This window comes from Puntigrus tetrazona, chromosome 10 (genome assembly GCF_018831695.1).
Source record: "Puntigrus tetrazona isolate hp1 chromosome 10, ASM1883169v1, whole genome shotgun sequence".
NCBI lineage: Eukaryota > Metazoa > Chordata > Actinopteri > Cypriniformes > Cyprinidae > Puntigrus > Puntigrus tetrazona.
This window is the reverse complement of record NC_056708.1, coordinates 14,250,670-14,277,671: the sequence shown is the minus strand read 5'-3', so window position 1 is coordinate 14,277,671 and position 27,002 is coordinate 14,250,670. Positions and strand designations below refer to the sequence as shown.

Sequence of the window (27,002 nt, the reverse complement as noted above, 5' to 3'; positions counted from 1 at the left end):
GTGCTGTATAACTACTAAATGTCTAGTATATGTATTACATATATATTAAAATTATCATTGCTTTATATTATTTCCAGGAAAAAAAACTGAAATTAACACTGTATACCAAAAGGCATCTGCTGATGGCATTATAACAATAATCAGTTTTAGACATTTAAATGATGTACTGAAGCAAAGCAATTTGTCTTTTAAATAAATAATTTCTGTGTGAAACATGCACATTATATCAGCTGAATAAAAGCGGCCCTGCCCTCTTCCTTGTTCTAACCGCTTTTCATTTTCCTGTTGTGGTTTAAGCAGCTATTTTTTTACTCTGAGATAACAGTTTAAAATCTTGAGTGCATTAAAGCGCGTCATAGAAACAAGACTTATAGTTGTGAACAGTTTCATTAATGGTTACCGATGTTAAGAAAATGGCAATTTAGCTACAAGAGGATTACGTCTAACTCTTGACTTTATGATGCCTGGAGGCTTTATTTATATTTTTCTGTTTTTCTTTGCTGTATTTGGTACGTATTGCTAACGATTTCTATAGCTAATACTTATTGCTGGTTTTTGCTATTAATGCATATGTGGTTTCTACTATGTAAATATACAGTTTTTATTATAATATATTTTTTAAAAGCTAGATACATAGTATATGTTTTGTTTACTGTAAGCCAGTCGCTTCATATTATATTATCATTTATATGATACAGTTTATCTTTCACTCAGAAGTATGTTTATTGATATTACTGTACATATATATATATATATATATATATATTGATTTGACAGCAAATGAAAATAAAGGTGAAGTGAAGAAGGGCTTATACAGTCGTGTGGAGCTCACTGGAGAGAATGTTACTGATTCGTTCTCAGTGGAATGGACCAAACAAAAGGATCACAAACGTGTCTATGTTTAAGAAAAATAGCACATTCATGGCTTCATACAGTGCTTGCTGTGGAACGGTTCATTTCTTTTTGAACAATAACAGCCTCGTTATGGAGAACGTGACCGCAGAAGATGAAGGAGTATTCACTGAAACGATAGTTCTACTAAACAGAACTACAAAACGCCAAAACTTTACATTAATCATTCAATGTAAGTCAGACATATCAGAGTTATTACTACCTGTGTTCAATTTATCATATTTTATGTGGTGCACATTAAAACATTTTATTTTAAGACCCTCCGAATGCAACAGAAATCGTGGTCTCCTGGACCTCCAACACATCTGTGACTCTCAAATGTGAAGTGAGCGGCTTATTTCTGAATCTGACGTGGAAGAGAGAAGGAGTCCCTATTCTAGAGAAACACAGACACTCTTTCAGTGAGAGAAACCAAACTCTACACATCGACAACATAACCAGCTCTGATTACGGCACGTACAGCTGTATTGCTACAAACTCATACGGACAGTCAGAAAAGCACATATGTATTACTGGTGAGCAGCATTTCATTTATTGTGCACCTTATGTGTATCCTCAAAATGTTTAGGACCAGGACTTAAAACTAAAACATCTTTAAACAGAAAGCAGCGTTGTCTAAAAGGAGTGCATTGCATAATCATGTAATTTTCTGGGGTTTTTTGAAGGTGAGAATGGGGCTAAAGGTCAAACTCAGTCTGATCAGATTGTGCTTTCCAGTGGACTTGCGCTCACAGGTGTTTTGGGACTGTGCATCGTGATCTGCTGCCTTTACAAATATCATCACAGTAAGATTTTCCCCCAATACATCAGCAATGTGCAGAAATGTTGCCTAATCAAACTAACTTTTATGAAACCCACATCCTTCAAGATTTAGGTTTATTCTGTGACTCAGATCATGAACCTCAACACCACGCAATATCAGCATCTCACGTCTAACCAATATGTTCTCAAAACACCAGTTTAGGGGAAAAACAAGTATGAATCACAGAAACACAAAAACAGACGATTTATCCCCTTTTAAAATCTACTCTGCAGGCTACATAAAACATAAAATACAATTATTGCACTTTTATTTTGTACAGAATGTTTTCCTGTTGTTATTTTTTCAGGGAAAAGAGCAGCAAATGACAGATCTACAGCTGAAGGTATTAAAATTAATATATTGTTAAACTTCAATGAATTTTTATTAACTGTATATACCAATTGTAACTGTAAAATATATGTGAAATATACTTCACAGGGGGCGCAGACAACGACCTTGCTATTTATCAGGTAACAAATAATCAAACATATTAATAAGCAGATGTGTAACTATGAATTTAGCATACAACTTAGATGTTTGTTAATATAATGAACATTTGAAGCATAATCTTAAAGACCCAGTGAAAATACAAAACACACATACAACCTCCACACGTGCCCTGTTAAACCTGCTTTAATTTATTACTAGTTTGGCAATTACAAAAAGGTTTTTCTGTCATATTTCTAACAACGCTCGAGCACAGCCATTTTGAACTATAATAAACACAGGCTATATTAACGCAAACGCTTTAACGGCTGCTTTGTCATTGTGGGTTACACTTTTATTTTTTAACTATGTATTTTTTTACGTCTGTCCCACAATTTTTACACGATTTCCAAAATGCCAGTCGGGTCGTTTCAGTGGGTCTTTAAGTCATAAGAAAAGAAAAACAGCGGAATAATGTTAACAATACCTGGCCACTATTGTCTCTCAGCAAATACCTGACAGTGGAGAGGCGATTGCTTTACCGTACGTCTACACAGACTTCATTAAACCGAAAGAGAGCGGTCAGGCCCCGGCTGCAGCGAAGCACTTTGAGGACTTTGGTTACTCTGAGGTCGGACTCGCAAGAGGAGAAGAAACCGTCCTTCTGGGTGAACATGTCTCTAACGAACAGTCCGCAGCGTGCCCTGATGCTGGAGAGGAATGAGTGATACAAGAGACTACAAAACACGATGGAGTGAAACAGCGAATGCTAGCAAACTTTCATACTCACAAATCTGGTTCAGTGAAACTTGAAAGCGCGACAGATTTATAAGCAAGGCTAACGGCTATTTAAAAAAAAAAATACAATAAAGCAGCCACCACTAGAGGACAGCAAAAACAGCTGAAACGCTCAGAAAAAAAGCTGCAAAGCTGTCACTGAAGCGGCGAGAAGATATAAGAGCAAAACGGTACAACCTTGTACATCTTTTACCCCTAAATGGTGCATAATTTAGCACCAGTATATTAAAAAGTACACGTTAGTACATTTTCAACGGATGCTGTCTCAGTGACACCCTCTTCCCCTTTATTTCTGAGAGTGTAGCTGCTCTACTACCTTCCAAATATTACAAATATAGACAAACATACATTTTTTTGATGGACAGTGCATCTTAAAAATAACAGTTTCACGATTACGTGATTCAATACGCATAATTCGGAAAAAAATTCAATGTTAGCTCAAAGTTACCTCTCTTGCCACTTAGCACTGTATCATGTGGCCTTGATAACACACTATATGCACTTGATAAGTACATAATAAGTACTTCAGTTTCTTGCAGTAATGTCGAGGAAACAATGCTTGAAGTGACACTTCAAATGCAAACTGCGAGTGGTCCTAAGTGTCCACCCTACTCATTAGTGACTGTCACACACAGCGATTAAATAAATGGCATGTGCCTTTCAGAGCAATTTGGAGCGGAAGCGGTTTGTCTTGCATGACAAACTCTGTTAAAAGTTCTGTATATCAATTACAACATGTCATGGAGTCAGCAGCAGATTAATTAATGTGAGAAGTCAAATCTAGATGTCAGTAAAGAGGTCTAGATGCACTATCACAATACACAATAAGAAACCAAAAAAGGTCAAAGCATTTGAGAGACAGCTGTTAATCATCTGAAGAGTGTAAATGTCTCACTAAATCTTTCATTTACATTTAGATAGAGTGCATTTTTGTATATCTAAAGCAATGCCTTTGTAGGGATACCTCAGCGCAACCAGGAATACATACTGTAGTAGGATGCAAAGAATATGTTTTTTTTTTAGTTTTTCACTCAGAAAAGTCAAAAGAAAAAAGTGAAATAAAAATAAAACTATTTCCTTTTAACACAGTCTCACTTTTTTTTTTAAGCGCGATTAAATTGTTACACCCATGGAACGCTGGGAAATGATACCTACAAACAGAAGGGGGATGTAAGTGTTTAATAATTTAATTTTAATCTCCTGTGATATAAATAGAAAAAACAGAGAGGTTTGGGGGACAGTGTTAATTAAAGATCTCCTATACAACTACAATAAGTGCAAACAGATATTTATATACAAAATTGCACATATCATTTGGGATTCAAAAAAAAAAAAAAAAAAAAAAAAAAAAAAAAAAAACAATGTGTGGAAAATAATTTGCATCGCTCAATTGGGGACAAATAAATCACAAAGCGAACTCTCCAGACACAGACGCTTCTGAACAAAGAAATAGACCAAATGCAACGCAGGTGTCAGGAATAAAACATTTGAGATTTCTGTGATAAACAGATGCACTCTGATTTGAAGGTTTAATATCAGTGATTAAGCCCTATCTGGCAACCCTGAGACAAAAACAACCCATTTCAGCACGTTTGACTAAGCTGAACATTCACTTGGAATTAATGGACCACATCAGTCTATGAGCACCATAAGGCCCTGGAGAGCCTCGTTCAAGTGCATACAATCTGCAGGGTTTTGATTTTCCTTAAAGCTACAGCATCAGTTATTTGAGATTCACTAACTACCTAATAGATTTAAATGATTTATAATATATATATATATATATATATATATATATATATATATATATATATATATATATATATATATATATACATATATAAATAAAAGATCCTGTGAAATGCTTTCATGATCCATTGTGTGCACTACTAAATTAATAAAATGATATGCTACAGATGATAGAACAATCACATTGAATAAGGAGAAAACTACACATGTAGAAGAGAAGAAGAAAATAATTTCACAGCATTTAAAATGTTCAATTTATATTCTGATAGTCACTGATGCCATCCATGGTTTACATTGTCATAATAACATATACATTATCTATTGTTATTCAAAGAAATTTCATATTACACCGTTAAGAGCTTCACTGTGATATTTCAGTCTCTCTCTTCTGAAAATCCCCTCTGTGTCCACCATCTGGTTGAACACAATCTGTGAATAATTTCTCAAATATACAAAAGTGCTCAGTCTTCAAGAAAGCGTAAAAAATGTCTATCTGGCCCGAAAAGCCTCTTCCCTTATTTTAAGGCAAGTGGTGACCAGTAGGTCAAAAGACTCTTGCCACAGAACCGTGCTGTATCATCTCCCAATAAATATTGCAACAAATAATTCCCCCCGCATTCGAAACGAGTGAGCAAAGTTAATGGCTTTTGGCATTTGTAGTTTCCACGATTGGCGAGAGCTTTACTATTAATGTAGAAGGAGGGGAATATCTCTCAACTATACATGGAAAAGGGCACAATGACATAAGTATGCAGCGTGAATGTGTGGACAGGAAACCAAGGTCATGTTCACAAGTGTAAAGCATGCCAAAATAAAAAAAAACAAACTAAAAGATCCACTCCATTTACGTAAAAGCTTTTAACAGAGGACGGCTTGCAGACCTAGTCCCTTTTGCCCTCTTTCTCTCTAATCTGTAGTTGAGGTACTGTAAACACTTTAGAGGGTGCTTTAGGGACGCCGAACAACTCTTCAATGAATGCTTCACAAACATCAGGCTCCTTCCTGTTACCTGAACAAAACTAAAACCCACTCGATTCACATTCAGTAGAATCCTCAGCCAATTAAATTTGAGTTCCAGGAATTTCAGAACTCTCAGTCGGTTTAGAATTAGATTCCGGAACTGGACGGATAAGGGGAGTTTAGTTCAGGGAAATCAAGCACTCATTACCTTTCATTCTCACCGACACAACAGCGACGACATATTATGATACACGGTATCAGTATGATACTTTTCAAAATATCAGTAAAATCTCTTTATATAAATATGATTTTATATATATATATTATATATATATATATATATATATATATATATATCATCTTTATAAATATTTTCTGTGCTGTTGTGTTCTCTATCAATATAAATAGCAAAATATAGTGTCATATTTCCTACAGCTAGTCAAATCCCCTTATCCATTTACACTATAGCAAGATTCTTTTCTGAAATAATGTACAATTGGAACTAAATTCTCCAACCAAGTGGATGTCTGTACAAAAACAAAATAATACAACGAAAAAAATAACACAATCAGTGTGTGTGTTGTTAGCCACGGGAGTGCATAGATGCTGAGTTTGTGAAATGAGTCTGGGAGGTGTGTGAAACCAACCGTTTGGGTGAAAAGTGAAGAAAGCTGATATCAACATGGATTTTTTTTTTCTTCTTGGAGGTGATGATGGTGTGTGGAAATCATCTTGGATGATCTGACCTACTTCTTTGACCATCTGCTCGAAATCCCAATCGAAGATTGTTTGAAAAATAATACTCAGCGCTAAATTTTGTTCAGTTTTTTTTCCTTAAATTAAAAAGCTAACCAATAAATATACAAACGAAGAGTCCACTTTTTTTGTTGAGACCAAAAATGCTTCTAACACTTTGTGGTGTACATTCAGGAACATTCATATTGAAAGTGAAAAATGCAACGTAAAATAAACAAACGAACAAACGAACGGAAAAAAATCACTGTAAGAGTTAACAATAAACATTGCCATAATAATAATTTATATTATATTACAAATTATTCCTATGTGTGTTTTTTCCCAGTCCAATGTCCCTGCCAGGGTAAGGTGATTTTTTATAGTTTTTCTTTTGAGGGAATCCAGATGTAAGGTCCAGACTGTTCCTCTATCACCATCTTACACTGGTTATAAATGTCCTCTAGTGTGTCTCCTTGAACCAGCGCTGAAAGAAAAAGAAAAAGAGCTGATGTTAAAAGATTTTCAACGTCTTTTTAATTTTGCACCACATGAAGAAATCTTGATGACAATTTCATAATGATGCTTTTTTTTAACTTAATGGCTCATTAGCCACTTTATTGTTCATGGATTCTTCAGCAAAAAATGGTAAGAATAGCCATTTTACCCAGCAACAGAATAGCTAACAAAGATATGAGAATAAGAAGCTTTTTTATTATAAAAAATACCCCAAAAAACTAAACAGTTCTTCTATTTAAGTACACAGCATTATTAGTAAAGCAGTACACTTTTTAAATCTCTTCCAGGATTGTTTTTATATATATATAGATACATATGAAGCAGCAGCAGCATAGTCTCATGGGTTCAAAATATCCTCAAATTAATCATCATGTCGCTGCATGCTTTTTCATAATCCTCCATACAGACTCACGGGGGTCAAGCTAATGCAAATTTCAAGAGAAAGTTGATGTGTTTCACTCAGGGGAGACCATCAGCCCTGTAGCTCCGCTGTCAAACATGATGGATGTAACAGGCTGCAGTGGTTGGCCTCCGAGGTAATGCATATGCAAGAGACTATCAGAATATGCAAATGAGGTGATATCTGAGCATAAAGGCGCTGTTCGGGTCCTCTGGATGGATTAGGAACTTTTCTGTTACCTGTAAAGTATTCGCCGAACTCCTGCTCCAGTTTCATGGCACGGTCGTACGTCTTTTTGGCCTGTTCCTCCGTCAACCTCTTATTCATCTCCCTGAAACGCACAGGTTTTACAAGTTTATCTGCCACCGAGTCTGAGCGCTGAGTAATTTGTATTATTTATTCACTATATAGGTCATCACAGAGATGCGTGGGAGACTTACATTAAGGACTCAATGGATCTAGGCTTTATAAAGATGGCAATGGGGTAGAGTTGTGCTACTTGTAGTCGTTTTATAGCATTCCCAGACACGTCAAGTATGCAGTGCTTTCCCTAGAAAAGCAAAAAGGACTTGCTAAATGCAGGGAAGCTGAACAGTAGAGAAAGGGGCAGCTCACAAAAGACACATGCAAGTTAAAAGAGGCTCAGCAAGGACAAGTCCTGTGAATAATGGGCCCTAACATTGAATTTGACTCTTTACAGAGTTACTCGCAAGTACTATACATCTGGAACACGCTAAACTAGCTACGTGTTGCAAATTGTAAAATTATTCATAGTGGTAATTCAAAGTGCTTTAAAATAATCATAAACCACGGCATATGCATAAAAAATAACAGCAGCAATAATAGCAAGGAAGTAAACGGACTGACCCTCTCAGCCACGTATTTGACAGACTGCACACTGGTTCCATACAGATTGTCATTGTACTGTCCAGCCTCGATGAACTTGTGCTCTTGGATGTCTTTCTCCATCTGCTCTCGTGAGATCACGAAGTGATAATCTCTCCCATCCACTTCGTAATCCCGCTTTGGTCTGGTAGTATCTGGAATTGGTAAAAGAAAAAAAAAAGACTTGGGTACTCAGTTTTAAAACACGTTTAAATCATCATTATTATTTACATACTCATCCATGTGAAATACCTTAAGCTGTTAGAGGACGGAGAGCAAATCTACTTATAATTAGATATAAACCACTATACCTCTACCTTTTTGGAATGAGATACAAAAACAGCAGCAGTGATCTAAGCATAAAAACCCATAGTTCCCACTGAACTGTATACTACAGGGAAGGACTATTACATTTTCTACTCATAACTTGCTTCTGCAGACTAATATTCTCACTTACCTTCTTGACCAGAACTGTTAGCCGCTTTTTTAAAATTATGAACAAACAAAAATGGTTAAATAAAAGTCTGAAAAACTGAAAAACAAACAAATAAAATGTTTAAGATGTATAACACGAAAAAGCTTTGTGGCACTCGTCAGCAAACTCAGAATGATATGGGATTTTTTAATAATACGAGATGAAGACCTTAGTATCGTCAGTATTTTAGCTAATATGTGTAGCCCAGGCCAACAAAGCTCTTTCCCAATAAACATAAAATGTAGGAAAATTAGAACACAAATGAAATCATACAAATCATGGATTCCAAAAGGGTTACTTTCAAGGTTTGCTCCAAGTCATTTTTTTATCTACTCATTTAGTCCACTTGTAACTTCTGAAAACATCATTAACTAGTGACCTAGTTGAAGTTTGTTAATCAGCAGACCTTGAAATATGTGATCTGATAGTCACAGCAAAATGAAATGAGTTTCAGGAACTGCACAACAAGCACTCTGGGAAAAAAGGGGAACACCACGAACTCTTATGGTCAGGCCACTCACCTTACCATCTCATTTCGATGAACCCCACCAGAACTGCTATCAGCACAAAGGCTTAAAAACCCCCAAGACTACTGGATATAATTACAAACTACCCTGGCTGGAAGTTTCCTAAGCACTCTGATTGTAATTCATAATTGCACAAGTGAGAATAACACAGTACACTATTGCTCAGTTGGGCTCTTTAAAGACATTGGTTGAGTAAGCCTCTACTGAAGGTTAATCTGTGCATACTAAAGATGAATAATGAATAATAAATGGAAGATCCACTAAAAAGTCTAGTTTATCAGATAATTGAAAGATCTCTGTAGGGTACTTACGTGGCACACATGACCCAAACTTGTCCGGGAACTCGGAAATGAGGTCATCGTTGATTCTGTCCTTCATGGGCCCCAAGATTATAACCGGTCTGGCATAATTAACTGTTCAAACATAATACAGACACGCAAAACCAAATTGAACACCAATCACGTAATCTATTTACACTTACTGTGAACGTCATACAGTTCAAACATGAGAGACCGTGAAGAGGCACTTACTCTCTTGTCTGATGACGGGCTCATACGAGAGGATCAGTTCCTCTTGACTCCCTAGAAACAGAACAGAAAAACATACTCATTGGGGTGGGTGCTTATGAGAGGGCTCAGCTTGCTTTTTGCAGAACGCCGGTGATCGTGATGGCCACATTCGGCGCGCCCTTCACCAAGGTCTCTCATCTCAGAGCATGGCTCAAGTGGATGTGTAAATGAGTTACTGAGCGTGTAATGTCATTATGTACTTGTTGACAAGGACATTTGTATTAAAAAAGAGAAAGATAAAAAACAGTGACAAAATTGAGTTAACGCTCATTTGGGAGATTAAAGGGATCGTCAGAAAGGCTCTGGGACAATGATGGACAACAGAAAAGCAATTTAATCACGAATGAGAGTGAAGTTTCAGACAGTTGCAATACTAATTGAATATAATATTCCAATTATGGAAACGCAAGTCCAAAGTGACGCTAGTTGTGAGGTGGTCTGCGCACGCAGGGACTTGGAGAGCCAGAGGAGTTTATTTTTAGACCTGGGACGAACAGAAGCAGGCTGCCGCAGGAACACAATATGGTTATTATCCATCGATTCAAACCCAGATAGGATTGCATGTTATACTGAGCCAGAGCTTCCATTTTTCTCATTGGCAGTGGTAACATTAAACTATAGAGGATGAATCACACATGAATCGGTTTTGTGTAGTGCCCCGCTCTTACCCAGAACAATTTAGAAAGCTGTGGAAATGCTAGATGGCCTCTATTTGTGCAGCTATTGCCATGAACAGAATGGATTATGTCCATTTAAAGCCTTATAAACACAAAGCACACTCTGAAGCTCTGTTCGCCAATCTAATGAGCTGCCCACAGAGGCAGAATTTTAAGGCATCAAATGCAAATACTCGCAACAAAAAGCTGTTTTAAAAGGTAGGCAACTTGTTTGGCCAAATTCTAAAGGCAACACAGAATTTAACATATTACTGATCCAATTGAAGTAGGTAAGGTGAGAAAATGTTGCCTACAGCATTTTATTAAACACTTTATAGTATAAATTAAAAAAAATATTTAACTGAATAGTTAAGGGTGCTAATTTTAATGCAAATTTGTTATTGTTAGCACCAGACTATGATATGAAAATATTATTGCGAGTTGAGTCTCACATAACTGGTTATGCCAACTTTTCTCAATCAGTATGCCTATGTAGGCAACAAGGCAGCTCACTTTGAACAGAGCTTGAGCTGTATGTTCTTTTAAGTTCTACAGCAAAGGACAAGTTCTGTGCATTAAACAGAAGCCAAGCCGAGAAGACTGCATCTTTGAGGACTTTAAACGAGGTTATGTGGGTTTGATCAATGCCTGGAGTTTGTGGTGGAGACATATCATACATTATACTGTAAGACTGCACATGACCTTTGCCCTCTGACCCTAATATAAAGCCAGCTATAAGAGCCCGCATTTATGAATTATGCTTCTACTAACATAACATGAAAGACATGGTGACTTTAAACTCTTATGTTCATCAAGGCTGCATTTATTTGATTAAAAATACAGTAAAACAGTAATATTGTAAAAATGAACTTTTAATTTAGATGCAAAAATGCATTTTAGAAGCTGTTTTTCCAGGCTTTCAGTAATCATTCTTATTTAGTGCTCAAGAAACATTTATTAACACTTATTAATAGTGCTGCTTAATAATTAAAACTTTTGTCATTTTTTAAAGTTTTTACTGTAACTTTTAATCAATTTAATGCATCCTTGCTTCATTCATTAAAAAAACCCCCAAACAGTAGTGCATATATATATAATTACATTAATGAATCTTTTTGCTACAATAGATCATGGGTAAAACCTGTACCTTTCTGCATGTTATAGCAAATAATGATTCTTTCTGACAGCACATTTCATTTTTCATCAGTGTGTTATCAAGTGAGACCATTTCCAAAATAAATTAAATAAAAGTCACAAATCGTGTTTACCGGCCAAGAGGGAAACAAACAAGTCATCTTTCATTATGTTGACGATGGCTGTCTAGAAGAGCATCATGCAATATGACAATTACATAGCAAAACCTAATCTGTCCAAAGTGACAAGCTCATCCAGAGAGCTCTGAATTCACACTCAGTCTGGAAACCTGCCACTCTTAAGATGAGTACAAAACCTGACAGCTAACGTTCTGGAGTACGGTACTAGCTATATCTCCAACAAAACTGGCCTGAGTTCATCAGGTTATGCAGGAACTTTTTCGTATAGCAGTGCGTTCTAGTTTTCAAGGGGGTTGAAGATTATTATTAGGGCTTGCTATAAACTTTGACTAAGTTGATTGTACTGGACAAAGTAGACTTGGGTTTTTAGTATAAAATAAAATGACTCAAGAGAGAATAAATTAGCACCCAGTACTGAGGGAGAGAGATAAAAACAAAATAAATATTCTTTATTTTTATATATGGACTTAAAGGGTTAGTTAGTTCACCCAAAATTAGGCTGTATTAGTATCCTAGGTATTTGTTCGCTTTTGGTGTTCGTCACTCATCACACAACGTTGATATCTTACATAATCTGCTGGAACTGCTTCTGCGTGGGACAAATAGCGCAACTGAAAGTAAAGTGTCTATTACATTTGAAATATGGACATGGATTCACTACAGCAGTCCTTTACTCAAACCCCAGAGCCATGTGAGGGATGTTTTATTACGGATGGGCACACTTTATTTAACGTCTTCCGAAGTATATACAGCAAACACACATTTAGTCCCATGGAAAGGCTTGGAGGAGGCTGGATAGTTTTTAATATATCTCTGATCAAATTTGCCTGAAAGAAGAAAGTCACATATATCTAGGATGCTTTGAAGGCGAGTAAAACCCTGAGTAAAACACATTTTGTTTTTTTGGGTGATCTAACCCTTTATCTCTTTCCCTCCCTATTGTGCACAAATACATATTAATTCATTGTGAATAGTGTTAAATATTCAGTTTGACTGACATGTATTCCCTTAAAACCATATTTTAATAATTGTGCTGGCTGAATGTTCCTGATGAGAACATAAAAACAGTGTCAAAACACAAGACAACATTTGTCACAGCACTGCAGAGACATCATAAAACACAAACACAAAAGACTAAATTGTAACCTAGACAGCCATCAGCAGAACTGCATATTCTGATTTGTTCTGAATCATGTCCGTATTTATCATCTAACCATCCCTAAATCTTTTTTTTTCTGGATTTCAAATTTACATCTCACAGTTCTGTTTTTTCCTCTGCCATGAAATAAAAAAAACCGATTACATGGTAATTGCAGCTTTTTATCTGACAATTCTGACTTTTCTCAAGATTGTGAAGATAAAAACAGCCACAGTAACCTTTTTATTTTTTTATCCCGTGGCAAAAACAAGCTTAGAAAAAAAGCTCGGAAATAGCATAGAACATAGAAAATAGCACAACATTCTCGACATACAAACTAAACAAACAACATCTGACAACTATTCTGACACGTTATGTTCATGCAACATTTTTAGCTACCACATAAACCTAAGGATGGTAATGCAGGAATCCCTACAACATTACAACCTGTGGACCAACGTACATTAGTATTCTGACATGCAGACAGGCCTGTGGTTGTTGGAGACGGCTAGGACGACGCAACAGAAAAAAAAAAAAAAAAAAAATCGGAACTGAAATGTTACATATGTGCTTGGGAGAGGGGTATTGGGTCCATTCCTTAACACACTTACTCAGTGTCTTTGCTCCGTACCCGTCCTCCCCTATTCCAGAGATGTCCTACACCACACAGCCGATCAGAGAGGCGAGGGGGGTGAAAAGAGAGAATGAAAGAGGACGGGAGACAGAGAGACAGAGGAAGAGAGAGACAGTAAGGTTGTTGGTGGGGTGGGCAGTAACGCCAGCAGAAGAAGGAGGACATGGGCTTCCTGGAGCTACCTACACACACCTAGACCTCTCACCCCGAGGATGCGTTTGTGTGATCGTGTGCTGTTTTGATGCACCTACGTGTGAGAGTGCACGTGCGTTTGTGGCTACTTACGCTCCGAGTCACTGCCGTCTTGCTCGTCGGCGTCCTTGTTCTTGTAGAAAGGGAACTTGCGTGAAAAGATGAAGTTCTTTCTACGTTTTTCACTGAATGACTGTGCGGAGAGAGAGCATGGTGCAAACAGGGGGCTCTAAACGCTGTCACAATCATGCTGACAAAAACAACACAAAGACCGGAGCTGGACGTGAGGGACAGCAACTAGGAAACAACCAAACACTTCATTGGTTCTTAATGGCAGGATCATTCGCGTAAATGAAATGAACAATTAACTCGTATTAAATACGCTAATTACATATTTTGGGCTTGAACCGAAAGCGTTCGGAGGATCCTGAATAGGTGATCTTTTGTTTGTTGTGAAGGCTGATTCAAACCCTGCTGTCCATGACGTCACAGCACCTGAGCTGTTTTCAGACAGCTCAAATGTATTCAAATTAAAACATGATCAGTAGGAATGAACATACAAGGGAGGTAAACAATGATAAACAAAAGACCAACTGAAGCTGGTTTAGTGCCATGCAAAGGCAAATGGGAAAAAATTATAAAATCAAATCAACTACTAACTCATCAAAAACAAAAAAACAAGCATGCAGGACGGTCTTGACAGGTGCCATGCTGACCAAATGGGAAAATCTGCGCTGCTCGTGTGTAGTATTATGATGCTCTATAGGTGAATCGTTTTGAAAAAGGTTATGAAATGCAAAGAAAAATAAATGAGGTAACATATGTGACTCAGGTGATTTTAAATGTGATTTTCTAGCTGATTTGTTGAACCTGAGGTCAATATGCTGACTGATATGAATGTAATTTTCCTTGAAAAATTACAATCTGTGATGGTGAAACCAAACTAGAATCACATTTAACCCCGAAATTAAAAGAAACAAAACTATACATTTTAATTTGATATTAACTATATTACATCAAGCCTATTTTAGATACATTAATGTTTTTTGGATTATGAAAGGAAATTGAAATTACTTTCTGGAAATCCACCATGCAAAAGCAAAATAGATTTTTAACGTAAAGTGTAATTGTTACATCATTGCAGTATTTATTTCACAGAATTGAATTAACGCTGTTAATGATGTTATACAGTAATAAGACTGAGTTGTTTTTTTTTACTTCACAAAAATGTATATTAATATTTTGCTTAATTATTATTATTTAAGATATTATATAAGAACTGCAATGTTTCAAAAATAGGCGTAATTTTTCACACAAAAACAACTTTTACACATTCTTTCTTATGATTTCGGGGTGAAATATAACCTAGACATTTCATAAAAAGATTCACAGATAAATGTTTAGCATTGAAATAAATATATAATTTGTGTATTTTTGTGTTTTTTTGGCTATTGTAATATTTTAGCACAGTGTACGAATGAAACCAATTGAACCCCTGATAGTGATTAAAGGGAATATGCATAACTATGCTAATCCTCACTATTATAATGTAGATAAACAATCCTATTAACAATGCATTTTCAATCAACACTGAAATCCTATGAGCCATAAACCTGAAATGATACATATACAAGTTGGTGCATCTTAACACGAGACAAAACCACACGACAAAATCCTCAAGTAATCTATCAGTGCCAACACCCCCACCCCTCTCCCATCTTCAAAAGACAGAGGGAGAGAAAAAAAGAAAGAGAAACAAGAGACAAGAAAGCAAGGGAAATTTGCAGGCCCGGCTGCAATGTTGCTATGGATACTAGCGGGAATCATAAGGCTAAAAATCTGAACGGCTCTGCAGTTGAGTGCCGAACTAAAAATACACCCTGCATCCCTGGGTTTTTATTCAGTTCACCTCTCAAACGCAAACACAAAAAATATTTACTACAGGTGACCTTACCATACCGATCTCATAAAAGACGCATTAGGAGACACATTTATGTACAAACGTGATGCTGAAGCTGCTTGTGTGAGCCGCGCTGCAGTACTGAGGCTGAGAGCTCAGAGTGAGCTGTCACACTGCGGCAGAAGGACAGAGTCTCACACACGCACTTTCACTCTGACTGACTGACTCAATGACCCACCAGCACAACTTGAAATGGAAAAATAAATTCAAGATGACAGGGCACGACAGAAACTAAACCGGATAGATTGAAGAAAGGGAAGAGACAGACAGATATTACGCTAGATGAGTGAAGAGGCACAGCAGGGGCTTGCTGGTGAACTGTCATTAAATCATTGGGCCCTTCCTGCTAACACCTGAAAACTGGGGCGAACACAATTTGGGATGTTGGCACTGATAAAACCGTTTTAAAGACAATCACTCAACAAATGGTGCGCTTACCCCTTTAGAATCGAGGCTACCGGGCTTTGCGTTGAATTTAACCGTCTTCAGACGAGCTCTCTCTTTTCTCTCCACCCTGTCACAGTAATAGAGGCAAAGTAAGTGTTTTTTTTTTTATATGCAAATGTACTTATAATACATTGCATTAAAAATATTAAGCAGCATAGAAAGCAGTTGTGTTTATTTTCAATATGTAATAATAAAAATCAGCACATCAAAATGATTTTTAAAGTATCATGAGACACTAAAGAATGGAGTATACTGGAGTAATATATATATATATATATATATATATATATATATATATATATATATATATATATAATTTGGATAAAACAAATGCAACCTTGGTGAACTTAAGAGACTTCTTTCAAAAGTATATAATAAAAATATATACCATAATCGAAACATTTTCTTGTCCTGGTTATGTTTTACCTGACCATTTTTTCTGATATGTCAAATCAAACAGAATGTTGCTGCTTTAAATGTAAGACGTCTTTATGTAAATACAGATCAGGAATTAATAGGCAAGAATGCGATAGGTTAATATTAATGAATGACCCATTTTTGCTGCTTATTATTCATATGGTGTATTCAACTCTTTCATATTAGCAGAGGAAAGAAAATTCTGTTTTCTATTTTATGTTCTCTTTATAGAGCCGACTTGAATATAGGGCAGTAGGGTAACGATTAGAACTAGGGCTGTGACATGTTAATTTAGTACAATTAATTGTATTAAAATGTAAAAATAATAAATAGACACTACCTAAAAAAAGGGGCATTCGTGTTTTGAAAGAATTAATGAACAATTAAACTTTAGTATCTATTCTAATTCTATTTTATCTGTCTTCTTTATATATATATGTATATATCAAAAAACATACTTTTTACCCTCTATCAATTGCATATTTAGGTGGCTATACCAACTAAATATTAGTATATGCAATTTATTGAGATGAATCTGATAACTAGGCATATCACTTAATCTAAACACATTTTTACATTTTCTGAAAGCTCTTGTTAAAAAGGTAAGGTCGGATGCGGTTTGTAATACTTAAGCTATTAAAGGTAGCCCAAAATGCTTAAAAGGTGGTGATAAATCTACACTGGTCACAGGTTTAGTCTTTAGTGGTGTGTAGGTGATTCAGTACGAAACTCACCTCCTCTTGCTGGGTATGACGCCCATCTCCTCACTGTCCCCTTCGGGCGTCACTCTCCTGGCCTGCCACCACTCATCATCAGATGCATTGATGACATGGAGGATGTCTCCGTATCGGAAACTGAGCCCCTGACTGGGCAGACCACTATCCTTCGCCCTCTCATAGTCAAACAGAGCCCTAGAGAGAAAGAGAGAGAGACACACACACACACACACACAATGTCAGTTTTACAGATCTGACACATTCACGCAACATTTCACATCCATCTGTCACTAAAACAGTCTTGAATTGGCAGTAATGGCTGACGTGTTGTAAAGCAGCGTGTGTGAAATGTGCAGATACAGCTGTGAAAGACGCAATAAGTGCCACTAGCCAGGGTCAGCACATTACAGCAGCACTCATAAACTGTGTGTTTGTGTAGAATGATGGCACGTTGGGGATATGACCGAATAAAAAAACAAAACAAAACAACGGAATGTTTCATTTCATTGCCTCAGAAATCTACAAACGAATGCCATCACTTGGGGGTGGAGGGGGTTGCATCACATTATATTACAGCCAACATCATACATTATATATTAATATATCTGTGGGGTGTGGAGTATGACTAGCGTGCCATTCTCTGGTCTGTTTTAAAAGTTAAACAGTTGGAAAATTATTATTTTTTAATATTTGTATGTGGTGCTGTCAAATGATTCATTGTGAATAATGTTTATATATAATATATGTGTACTGTGGATAGTTAGTATGTAAATATAACAGTGTATATTTTGAAAATATTTACATTTATATATGTATATTCTGATGTTCTGTATATAAATGTATCTAATATATAGATCTAACACGTTTTTCTTAAATATACACGTGTTTTAGTTTATATATATATATATATATATATATATATATATATATATATACATAATAAATACACATAGCAAACTTTTATTTTGGATGTAAATAATAACAATTGTTTGAAATCGTTTGCTTTAGTGTGTATATATTCTATTTTATACATTTAGGCGGTGTATTCAGTCATCATCTCTTTATTTATTTGTATTATTATTTTTTGGGAAATCATCACCATCATGATCATAATCATCATTCCTTTTTTCTAGACTCTTAGGTGTATATCCACAAAAGTAACAGAAATATAAGACAAAACAAACAGAAATATACAATGATAAAAGAGAAGTAAAAATATAATAATGCAATTTCTGTTCTGTCCTTTTGGAACAATTCAGGAAAAAAAATATTAAGCACCAGAACACCAGAATACAAAATATTTGTTGAGCATCATATTAGCATATTACGAATCATGTGACACTGCAGAAATGACTGCTGAACATCCAGTTTTGCACAGGAAAAAATCGTTTTTTTAAACTGTGATATTCTTTCACATTTCACATTTCAAATAAATGCCGTCTTGGTTGTTTGTGAGAGACTTAAACGTAAAAACGTAAAATCTTACCGACCCTAAACCTCACCGACAGTGTCAACACAGGAATCAGATCTTTCTCAAACGCTGCACACCTTAAAATACATGAATATAGGATACATTTGACATCTTTTTGACTGAGAAATCTCAGCTCCTTCCCAAAACAGAAAAGTAAGTGAAAATCGCAGATTAGAAATGCGAAGCCATTTCAAAGGCGAACACAGTTTACTACGCACTCCTGCCGTCTGAAGTGGGTGAATCACTATGCGGCAACAGAAGAAACCTCTCATTCATCCTCATATAGAGAAGCACTATCAAGAAAAACAGGCTAGCGTTTCAAGAATAACCGTGATTCATGTACTCATCCTTGGAAAGAGACCCAAACGCTCTATTTAAAGAACTGATTTTACACTGATGAAGTAGACGCAATGAGCAAAAATGAAATAAGTTTAAATCTGAAGCGCCTGAGGGAAGCATGCGCTCTAAAGTCACCTACTCATCTTTCATTTAAAAATGAGCAGGAAAAGTAAGAGCAGTTTTGTTTTATTTTTGTACTTTCGATTCTATTCTGTGCTCCATTTTTAAAGCCACGCTGCTTTCACTGTTATCTACCTCCAGCAGGGCATGTGGATGATCAAGCGGCGAATCACATTAAAAAGAAGCACTATAGCTGAGACGCATCCGCACACAAAAGAGCAGACAGGCTGCCACGGTTTCCTATAGGCCTGTCCCGCTGAGTACACAATAAAAGAGATAACAGCAATAATGCCCATTAAACCCGCTCCTCCAGGTGCATTTAGTCACTGCAAACCTAGCCGAAGCGCTTCAATGCAGACCTGCGATAAGCTGAATCAGAGTTATTGTGTTTCGTGTTTCTTTCTATTGTCTATAACATTTCTAATTCTGTTAGGAGAATTAAAAATAGAAAAAACAAGGAGGCCCACACCTTTACCACACCTATACCACAAAAATACACAGTTGAGTTAATGGGGGGCGAGCAAGCTGAAGTAAACCAGACTTTGACCCCTTGATGTAAAAGTAAACGCAATAAATAAGTGGATGTCCGATAACAACGAAAACAGACATGTCTATTAAAGACATTTAGCATTTTCGAACACGCTGTAAAATGCTGCCATGACACCACACACTAAACAGCACTTCTGCATATTCAGCCCTGATAAAAGCTCTCGCATAAGAAGAGGCTCTCCTGAATAAAAGTGTGAAAAACAGGTAATACTAATACACTAGCCCCATCTTCTCTGTTCGCTGTCAGAACTCGTATCACTCCAGCTTTATATTGCCTTTCGTAACCATGACAACGCATTTGTTTTGGATGCAGATGCAACAAATGAGATGCGGGGCAACACAAAACCGGCCTAAAATCAATGAAGGGCGTAATCACGTAATTTAATAAACAAAGATTACACATCAAGTGTTCATGTTCGTATCTTAAAGCGTATTATATTTTTGAATGGATTTAAAAAAAGGGAAGTATTGTAATTGTGATTAAAATGATTCATGAAAATGAATAGCCATAGATTACTATGAACAGTTCGGGTTCTTAATGTTTTTGTAAGTGTTTTATTTATGCTTACCTAGCCTGCATTTATTTAATCACAAATACAGTAAAAATAGTAATGCCTCATTATTCAAAATATACAATACTGAAATGCACTTCCGTTTTAAATAACTGTTTTTATATATATTTAAATAGGGCTGTCCAATCGATACATTTTGATTAATTACATTCAAAACAGGTTTTTGTTTATGAAATATATGTGAATATATATATATATATATATATATATATATATATATATATATATATATATATATATATATATATACATATATATATATATATATATATATATATACATATATATATATATATATATATATATATATATATATATATCACAAGCCCTAATTTTTAAATCCTGTGACAAAAAGCTCATAAAGCTCAAAAACGTTTATTTAAAATACATTTTTTTAACAACAGCAACTTGTGTTTGCGATCAATATTATCCCAAGGATAAAATCAATGAAAAGATCTACCCATACTGCACTGCTGTGAGCAGACGTAAACCTGCAAGGCAAAATGAATGTGTTGCACATAATGCAGCTCTAACGGATGAAATATTCAATTTCACAGATGTAATTTCAGAAGCATGCATTATTTCACAACAAACAATATTCTGATCTTCCAGCTGTATTTAAGCAGAAAACACTCTAAAAATTACTTTGGTACAACATTCGGTACAACAAACCAAGCAATAATATACGGCACAAAGGTGGTAAGTCACCATTACAGAATTATTACAAACCATCCTGAGTGCAAAAAGAAATGATCCACCACACAATGCAAAAATAAAGTGTTCTCTTCAGTGTCCTCATTAACCTTTGTTTCATTAAAGGATAAAATAAACACACACATTGGAACACATGCCTAGGGAAAAAAGCACATGTTCCCTCTCATCATCCAACGAAGACGTTAAGGTTGTTATGGAAACTGCAAGCTACGTACTGTACGGTTGAGATAAATAATATATTTTTTTATGTTTGTATGCTGGCAGGTTCTCAGCTTATTACAGTGAATTCATTTCTCCATGGCATCATTATGGCAGTGATGCTTCTCAAGACACTTCCAAAAAACAGCATGTGCTAGTGCAGGCTGCTGACAAAAACTCAAAATTACTGTCATATGACACATATTGAATAATGTTCTCTCTCCCCTCTGCAGGCATTGTGCGCCCCTACGATAATAAATAGAACGTATTCTTGTCTCTAAAGCATCCAGCCGATACAAACGATGAAACAGATTAAAAAGCTGATGAAAGAACCAATCCGCAAACATTCTGTATCGCAAAAGCTGCAGCTCATAGCATTATTTATATTAATATTTTGAATTAGCTTTTATATAAACATATTATTTAAACTTTTTTATGTGCTTTTTTTAAATTTAGCTATATATATATATATATATATATATATATATATATATATATATATATATATATATATATATATATATATATATATATATATATATATATATATATATATATATATATATATAGCTTACACACACAATGTAGCAATTTAATACTTTAATTTATTTAATTATTAAATTACAATTTTAGTATATTTTCACTACAGTTAATAAAATGATTCTTAACAGGATCAGTTAACAATTGCAACACCAGTTAAGTCAGGCTTAGGGCTGGTTTTTTGCACAGAAATACTGCATGCAAAATTGCCAAATCTCTTTAGTGAACTTGCCCCTGAGAGTTTTTCCTTGTGATTTATTGTGTGGGTCTTGCAGTAGGGCTGCAGGGCTGAATCTCTGCGTAACTGCAAGAGAAACAGAACAGGTAGAGTATGCGTGTAATATACAGTGCTCAGCAGAAAAGGGCACATCCATGGGTGGACAGCATTTTTCCACTACAGCAAAATGTTTGTAACATAATTTGTTAAGAGTGAGTGCTGCCTCAGTCCTTGAAAAAAATGAGTGTAGTATTTGCTAAGCAGTAAGATAAAAGCTGAAGCCGTCAGCACGGCAAAAGCGAAAAAGAGCAATACATCCACAACACGCGAACTAGAAGAAAGTGTCAGAGTGCTGGCAAAGGTGCAGATAATGTGGTGCTTTTACTTGTTTTAGAGAAATGTGACGTTTAAAAGCCCCCTGAGAGTAAAGTGGAGTGGAATCTGTATGTGTAGATCAGCGGCCTCATAGCGATAAGAGCCTGGGCTGGTGAAATAACAGGACCCGGGCTGACATTTGCGAGAATGAATTACATACATTACAGCAACTGAAGATTTTATGTGATTACTACATTTTTCCAATTTGTCAAGAAAATGTGAGAGGTGCTTGTTAGTGCAAAGCTGCTGCTGCTACTGCTGCTGCTGGCCAGAGCGATAAGAGCCCAACTTCAAGGTTGCTGTCTGGAAAATGAAACTAAAACAACATGAACGTAAAAATCAATATTCACAGGATTATAAAAAAAAAAAGCTCTCTAACTGTCACAGCCCCCAGACACAACACAGCCAACTTCTCGCTAAATAAATCAAACCAGGCATCTTTGCAATTTATATTCTGAAATTTACATTTGCACTGGACAAATTACACACACACTGGACGTTCCTGCATGATAAGCAGGATAAAGAGATGTATATTTCTTTCGCCGATCACACAGAGGAAGGGTGTTGTTATGGTTACATGTAAATGCTACAGCAGAAAGAGAGAGAGAGAGAGAGAGACTCTGAGAACGCTTTGAGGAGGTAAATAAGCAGTGCGCGCACACACGCACACACACACACACACACACACACACACACACATGCTTCTACGTTCAGAAATTGTGATGTTGATTCATTGCGACAGAAACACTGAAACATGCTGATTGAGGAAAAATCACTCAATAACTGACTCATATCCTATCCTAACTGAGTCAGTGTGTGAATGGATTTGTGCATGCATTTCTTTTACATTGACGTGTGCTTTCTATTCATAGTTCGCAGCCAACAGCAAATCACACCTCGGCATTTATCTCACCAGAACTCAGCAAAGGCAAATTGGAAATTAGACTTTTGTCATAGTTTTCAGTTTCCCTGAGCAGAAACTCCTGTCTCACAACAATCTCCTTTGCCGAATTCTAAAAGTAGAGTATACCACAGGGGCCATATTTATATCCCTGGGATACACTTATATTAGTCCATGACACGCTCACTTAAAGTTCTTGTACCAAAACAAAATACTTTTTTGCGACAAGACTACTGAATGTAAATTATATCCGTTTTTCATAAGGATCAGCCAAGTTGCTGAATGTGGATAGGGGTACTTAATAGTTTGCAATAACGTTGTTATTGTTAAATAGACAGTTCACCCAAAAATGTAAGTTCTTCCATCATTTACTCAGCCTTGTTCCAAATTTTTATCTATATTAAAATAGTGTCAGTATTTTTTTTTTTTATGAAAGTCAAAAGCTACCGTCCATGCTGTTATAAAAATATGTTCTGGATTAGGCTGTTTTTTTGTTTTCTGTTATTGTGAGCGGGCAGTTATCAAATTATAAGCGTAAATCCAAGGGTTCACATACTTTTTCCTGTAACAGTATGTTCATGCCTGCAATGCAAATACCTTGATGAAAAGGGCAAATGAAAATCCAGTTTTTCGTGATGTAATCAGGGCTTGACATTACTACATGCCAACCCAGCCGGTTGAATTTTATATACAGTAGAACTCGACATGAATGCTTGTCTGAGAGTGCGATAAGTAGATTAAAGTGTAAGAAGAGAATTTTACTTGTCCTTCCCGGACAACTAATCTGATTAAAACATCTCTGAACCGACATTTCGGTGAGAATGGTTCTGGTTTTATTTCATTCGGTGGATGTAAACGGTGATTAATAAGATCATGCAGCTTGTCTATGAGAGAAAATCTCGTGGAGAATTTAAAACAAATAAATACAACTGCACACAGTATAATTTTTTTTTTTATGTTAGTTAGTTTTTATATTTATAAAATACAGTCTAAGCAACACGACAAGACCGAGAGAGAAATTTCCTGAAAACCACGATTGCAAATTTGACATTATATACAAGAGTTAACAAAATGGTGACTTTAGCGAGATTATGGTGTTCTGCAGCAAATAAATAGCTGTGTCTCAGTTTTTCCTTGCATCCATGTTCTGCAAAACGGGCCAGCTCTTCGGACTAGCTACGGCACAGTACAATTATCTAGCACCCACAGAGGGGGCCTGCGGCATTAGACTGCAGCTGGGAAGGAGATATTGAGCATTTTTTTTTTGAGCATGCTGCACATCACGAGAAGAGGAGGTGTGTATATGTATAATTGCTGACAGGAGGGCTATTTATCACAATGGATCTCCACAGGTGTGCAGGTTCTGCTAAAGTTTTCTACCTCGATAGCGAAGCCAAATCAGAAATCCACAGCTGCATGTTGCTACCAGCTAATGAGGAATGAGGAACTAATCTCTGTTCTGCTGATTGCATTGTGAAACATATCTGGGAGAATCATAACCAGCTGTTCAGAAGAGTAGCCAAACAATGATGGCACGTGGGACGTTTGGAGTGTACCTGAAGTTTACAATATATTATGTAGGTCTTATTATGTTACCATTTCTTAAAAGTATTTACAAATATTCAGTAGGCGAAAAATGGGCTCAAACTATTACCATGCAAACTATTACTATGCAATATTTCATTAAAAAAACTATTTTTAAATGAAATATTGAATGAAATATTTTAGATATAAATATATTTGTAAAAATTTCTTTAAAAATGAACAATACTTATACAGCATTTATTAATCTTAATTTCTTACGTTTATGGTCATTTCTGCATTTGATAATTGCATTATTGAAATCGCAAGTTTAGTTTGTTGACATTAATTAACGCAAGTAAAGTGAAATAACTTGAATAAATAATAAACAACTGTATTTGTATTAAGTAACTAACAAATAATTAATTTGTTAATTAATTAAATAAATTTAGTGTTAATTGTTAATTAATACATTAACCAATGTTAACAAATGACACCTTACTGTAAAGTGTAAATATTAAATATATCATATGAAGAGTTTTTTGTATAAACATATAACTATTATATTCAAAAATCATGTTTTTTATTATGTTATTGTGTTTTTTAATGTGCTTTATTGTGTTAATTAGCTGTTATTTTATTATTATTTCTTAATCAAAAAACACAGCAACAGAATTTTGATTGGAATTAATTGGACAATGAAAAACACGATTTTTAATGAACTCTTCATATATTAAATACAAATAATAAAATAGTCAATGAAAGCACATCGGAAACTAACACTGGAAGAGAATATTGTTTTTAATAAAGTCATTATTTTTGTTTTCTTTGCACAAAAAGTATTTACATAGCTTTATAAAATTTGTTGAACCACTGATGTCACATGGACTATTTTAACAATGTCTTTACTACCTTTCTGGGTTTTGAACACGAACATGGCAGTTGTGTTGTGCTGTCTATGGAGGGTCAAAAAGCACTCGGATTTCATCGAAAAGTATGTTCTTTTGTGTTCCAAAGATGAACAAAAGTCTTACGGGTTTGGAACAACATGATGGTGAGCAATTAATTTTCATTTTTAAGTGAAGTATCCCTTTAGGAACAGAGAAGAGTAGAGCAAAGAGAGGTTTCTTGGAGCATCTTATAATGGATCACTGTTGCCACTTTCCTACTGATTTTAAATATCAATAGCTCTTATAAATGTCATATAAAACAGTATGATCCCCAGTTCTGGCTGATCTAGGACCAGAACGGATAAGACAGCATGTGCTCGCTTGAGTGTGTGTGTGTGTGTGTGTGTGTGTGTGTGTGTGTGTGTGTGTGTGTGTGTGTGTGTGTATGGCATAGTGGACACTGATGAATTCTGACTCACTCACTCAGATACCCTGCTGGTTCACACGCAAAACCCTGAAGTGTGTGTATGTGTGCGTGCGTGTATAACAAACATCTCACTTCAGGCTAGAAACATGTCTCATTTCCCAGAGAGACCACACTCATGTTCACATCAATCCAACATCAGTCGCACATAACAAGAGTGTCACGGAAAGACAGTTAACAGCAAGTTTACATGATCAGGCGCTGCTGGGATATCAGTGCCCCATCTTTGATGGCAGAAACATTCATTCCAAGTCATTCCAATTAAAAAAAAAATCTTTTCTTGTTTTTCAAGTAAAAGTATGTGAACAAGATAAAGAGTGAGAAGCTAAATTGTATGAGATATTTTCAGAGCAAATATTTTTCTCATCTTTTTCTTCACCTTTTTATTCTGTTTCAAGCAAAAATACTAGTTTTTGCTTAAAATTTTTTTTTACTGAAAAGCAAGAACAACACAAAGGAAAATTAATTCTCACAGTTCTGTCTGTGTATTAAAATGTATGTTTAAATAGATGAGATCTACCTGACATAGAGTGAGCGTTTTTGATTGGTTCTGAGGGATCCGGATCCAGAACTCATGCTGTGGTTCATCATCTGCTCTCGTAAGTCATGAATCTTGGCCTCGAAACGCCCGTATTCTGTAAAGACAAACATAACCAAGCAGACGTAAACATAATGCAATAAAACATAATGTAAACACAGTGCATTCTCTGTTTTTTCCCCAAATCAAACATCAAGCTCTGGAATGGCAAACCTAAAACCACTAGAACAGAACAGAGCACATGCAAACAAACAGTCTCAAACCAAAGAATTAATAAAAAGATCTCTCTAGAGAAATGCTGTCCAGAAAGATGTGGTGTTGCAGAGTCTTAATGTCTGAGATGACATCTCCGATCAATACAAGATACAGTAGCTGTTCTGTGCTG

At 35.8% G+C, this 27,002-nt stretch overlaps 2 protein-coding genes across 4 annotated transcripts in view; one reads left to right on the top strand and one right to left on the bottom strand.

Annotated features, from left to right (window-relative positions):
* The first annotated feature begins 339 nt into the window (after positions 1–339).
* LOC122352755 (hepatocyte cell adhesion molecule-like) lies at positions 340–4,022 on the top strand. The gene is made up of 7 exons (XM_043250351.1): positions 340–509; positions 778–1,084; positions 1,170–1,427; positions 1,578–1,697; positions 2,022–2,057; positions 2,153–2,184; positions 2,649–4,022. The coding sequence occupies exons 2-7, from the start codon at positions 841–843 to the stop codon at positions 2,862–2,864; spliced, it is 906 nt and encodes a 301-aa protein (XP_043106286.1). The 5' UTR covers positions 340–509; positions 778–840; the 3' UTR covers positions 2,865–4,022.
* Positions 4,023–5,962: 1,940 nt separating this feature from the next.
* The window catches only part of LOC122352551 (disks large homolog 2), a 110,536-nt gene continuing 89,496 nt past the window's right edge, over positions 5,963–27,002 (bottom strand). For 2 of the 3 annotated variants that reach the window (XM_043249990.1, XM_043249991.1), the window contains 10 exons: positions 26,600–26,714; positions 17,207–17,383; positions 16,047–16,122; positions 13,434–13,479; positions 9,716–9,766; positions 9,497–9,598; positions 8,166–8,338; positions 7,739–7,848; positions 7,538–7,629; positions 5,963–6,866 (listed from right to left, as the gene is read on the bottom strand). In XM_043249990.1, coding sequence (XP_043105925.1) covers positions 6,760–6,866; positions 7,538–7,629; positions 7,739–7,848; positions 8,166–8,338; positions 9,497–9,598; positions 9,716–9,766; positions 13,434–13,479; positions 16,047–16,122; positions 17,207–17,383; positions 26,600–26,714 — 1,049 coding nt within the window. In that variant the 3' untranslated portion in view covers positions 5,963–6,759. Of the gene's footprint in view, positions 6,867–7,537; positions 7,630–7,738; positions 7,849–8,165; positions 8,339–9,496; positions 9,599–9,715; positions 9,767–13,433; positions 13,480–13,741; positions 13,842–16,046; positions 16,123–17,206; positions 17,384–26,599; positions 26,715–27,002 lie in introns of all 3 variants that reach the window. The other variant, XM_043249993.1, reaches the window with a different exon arrangement.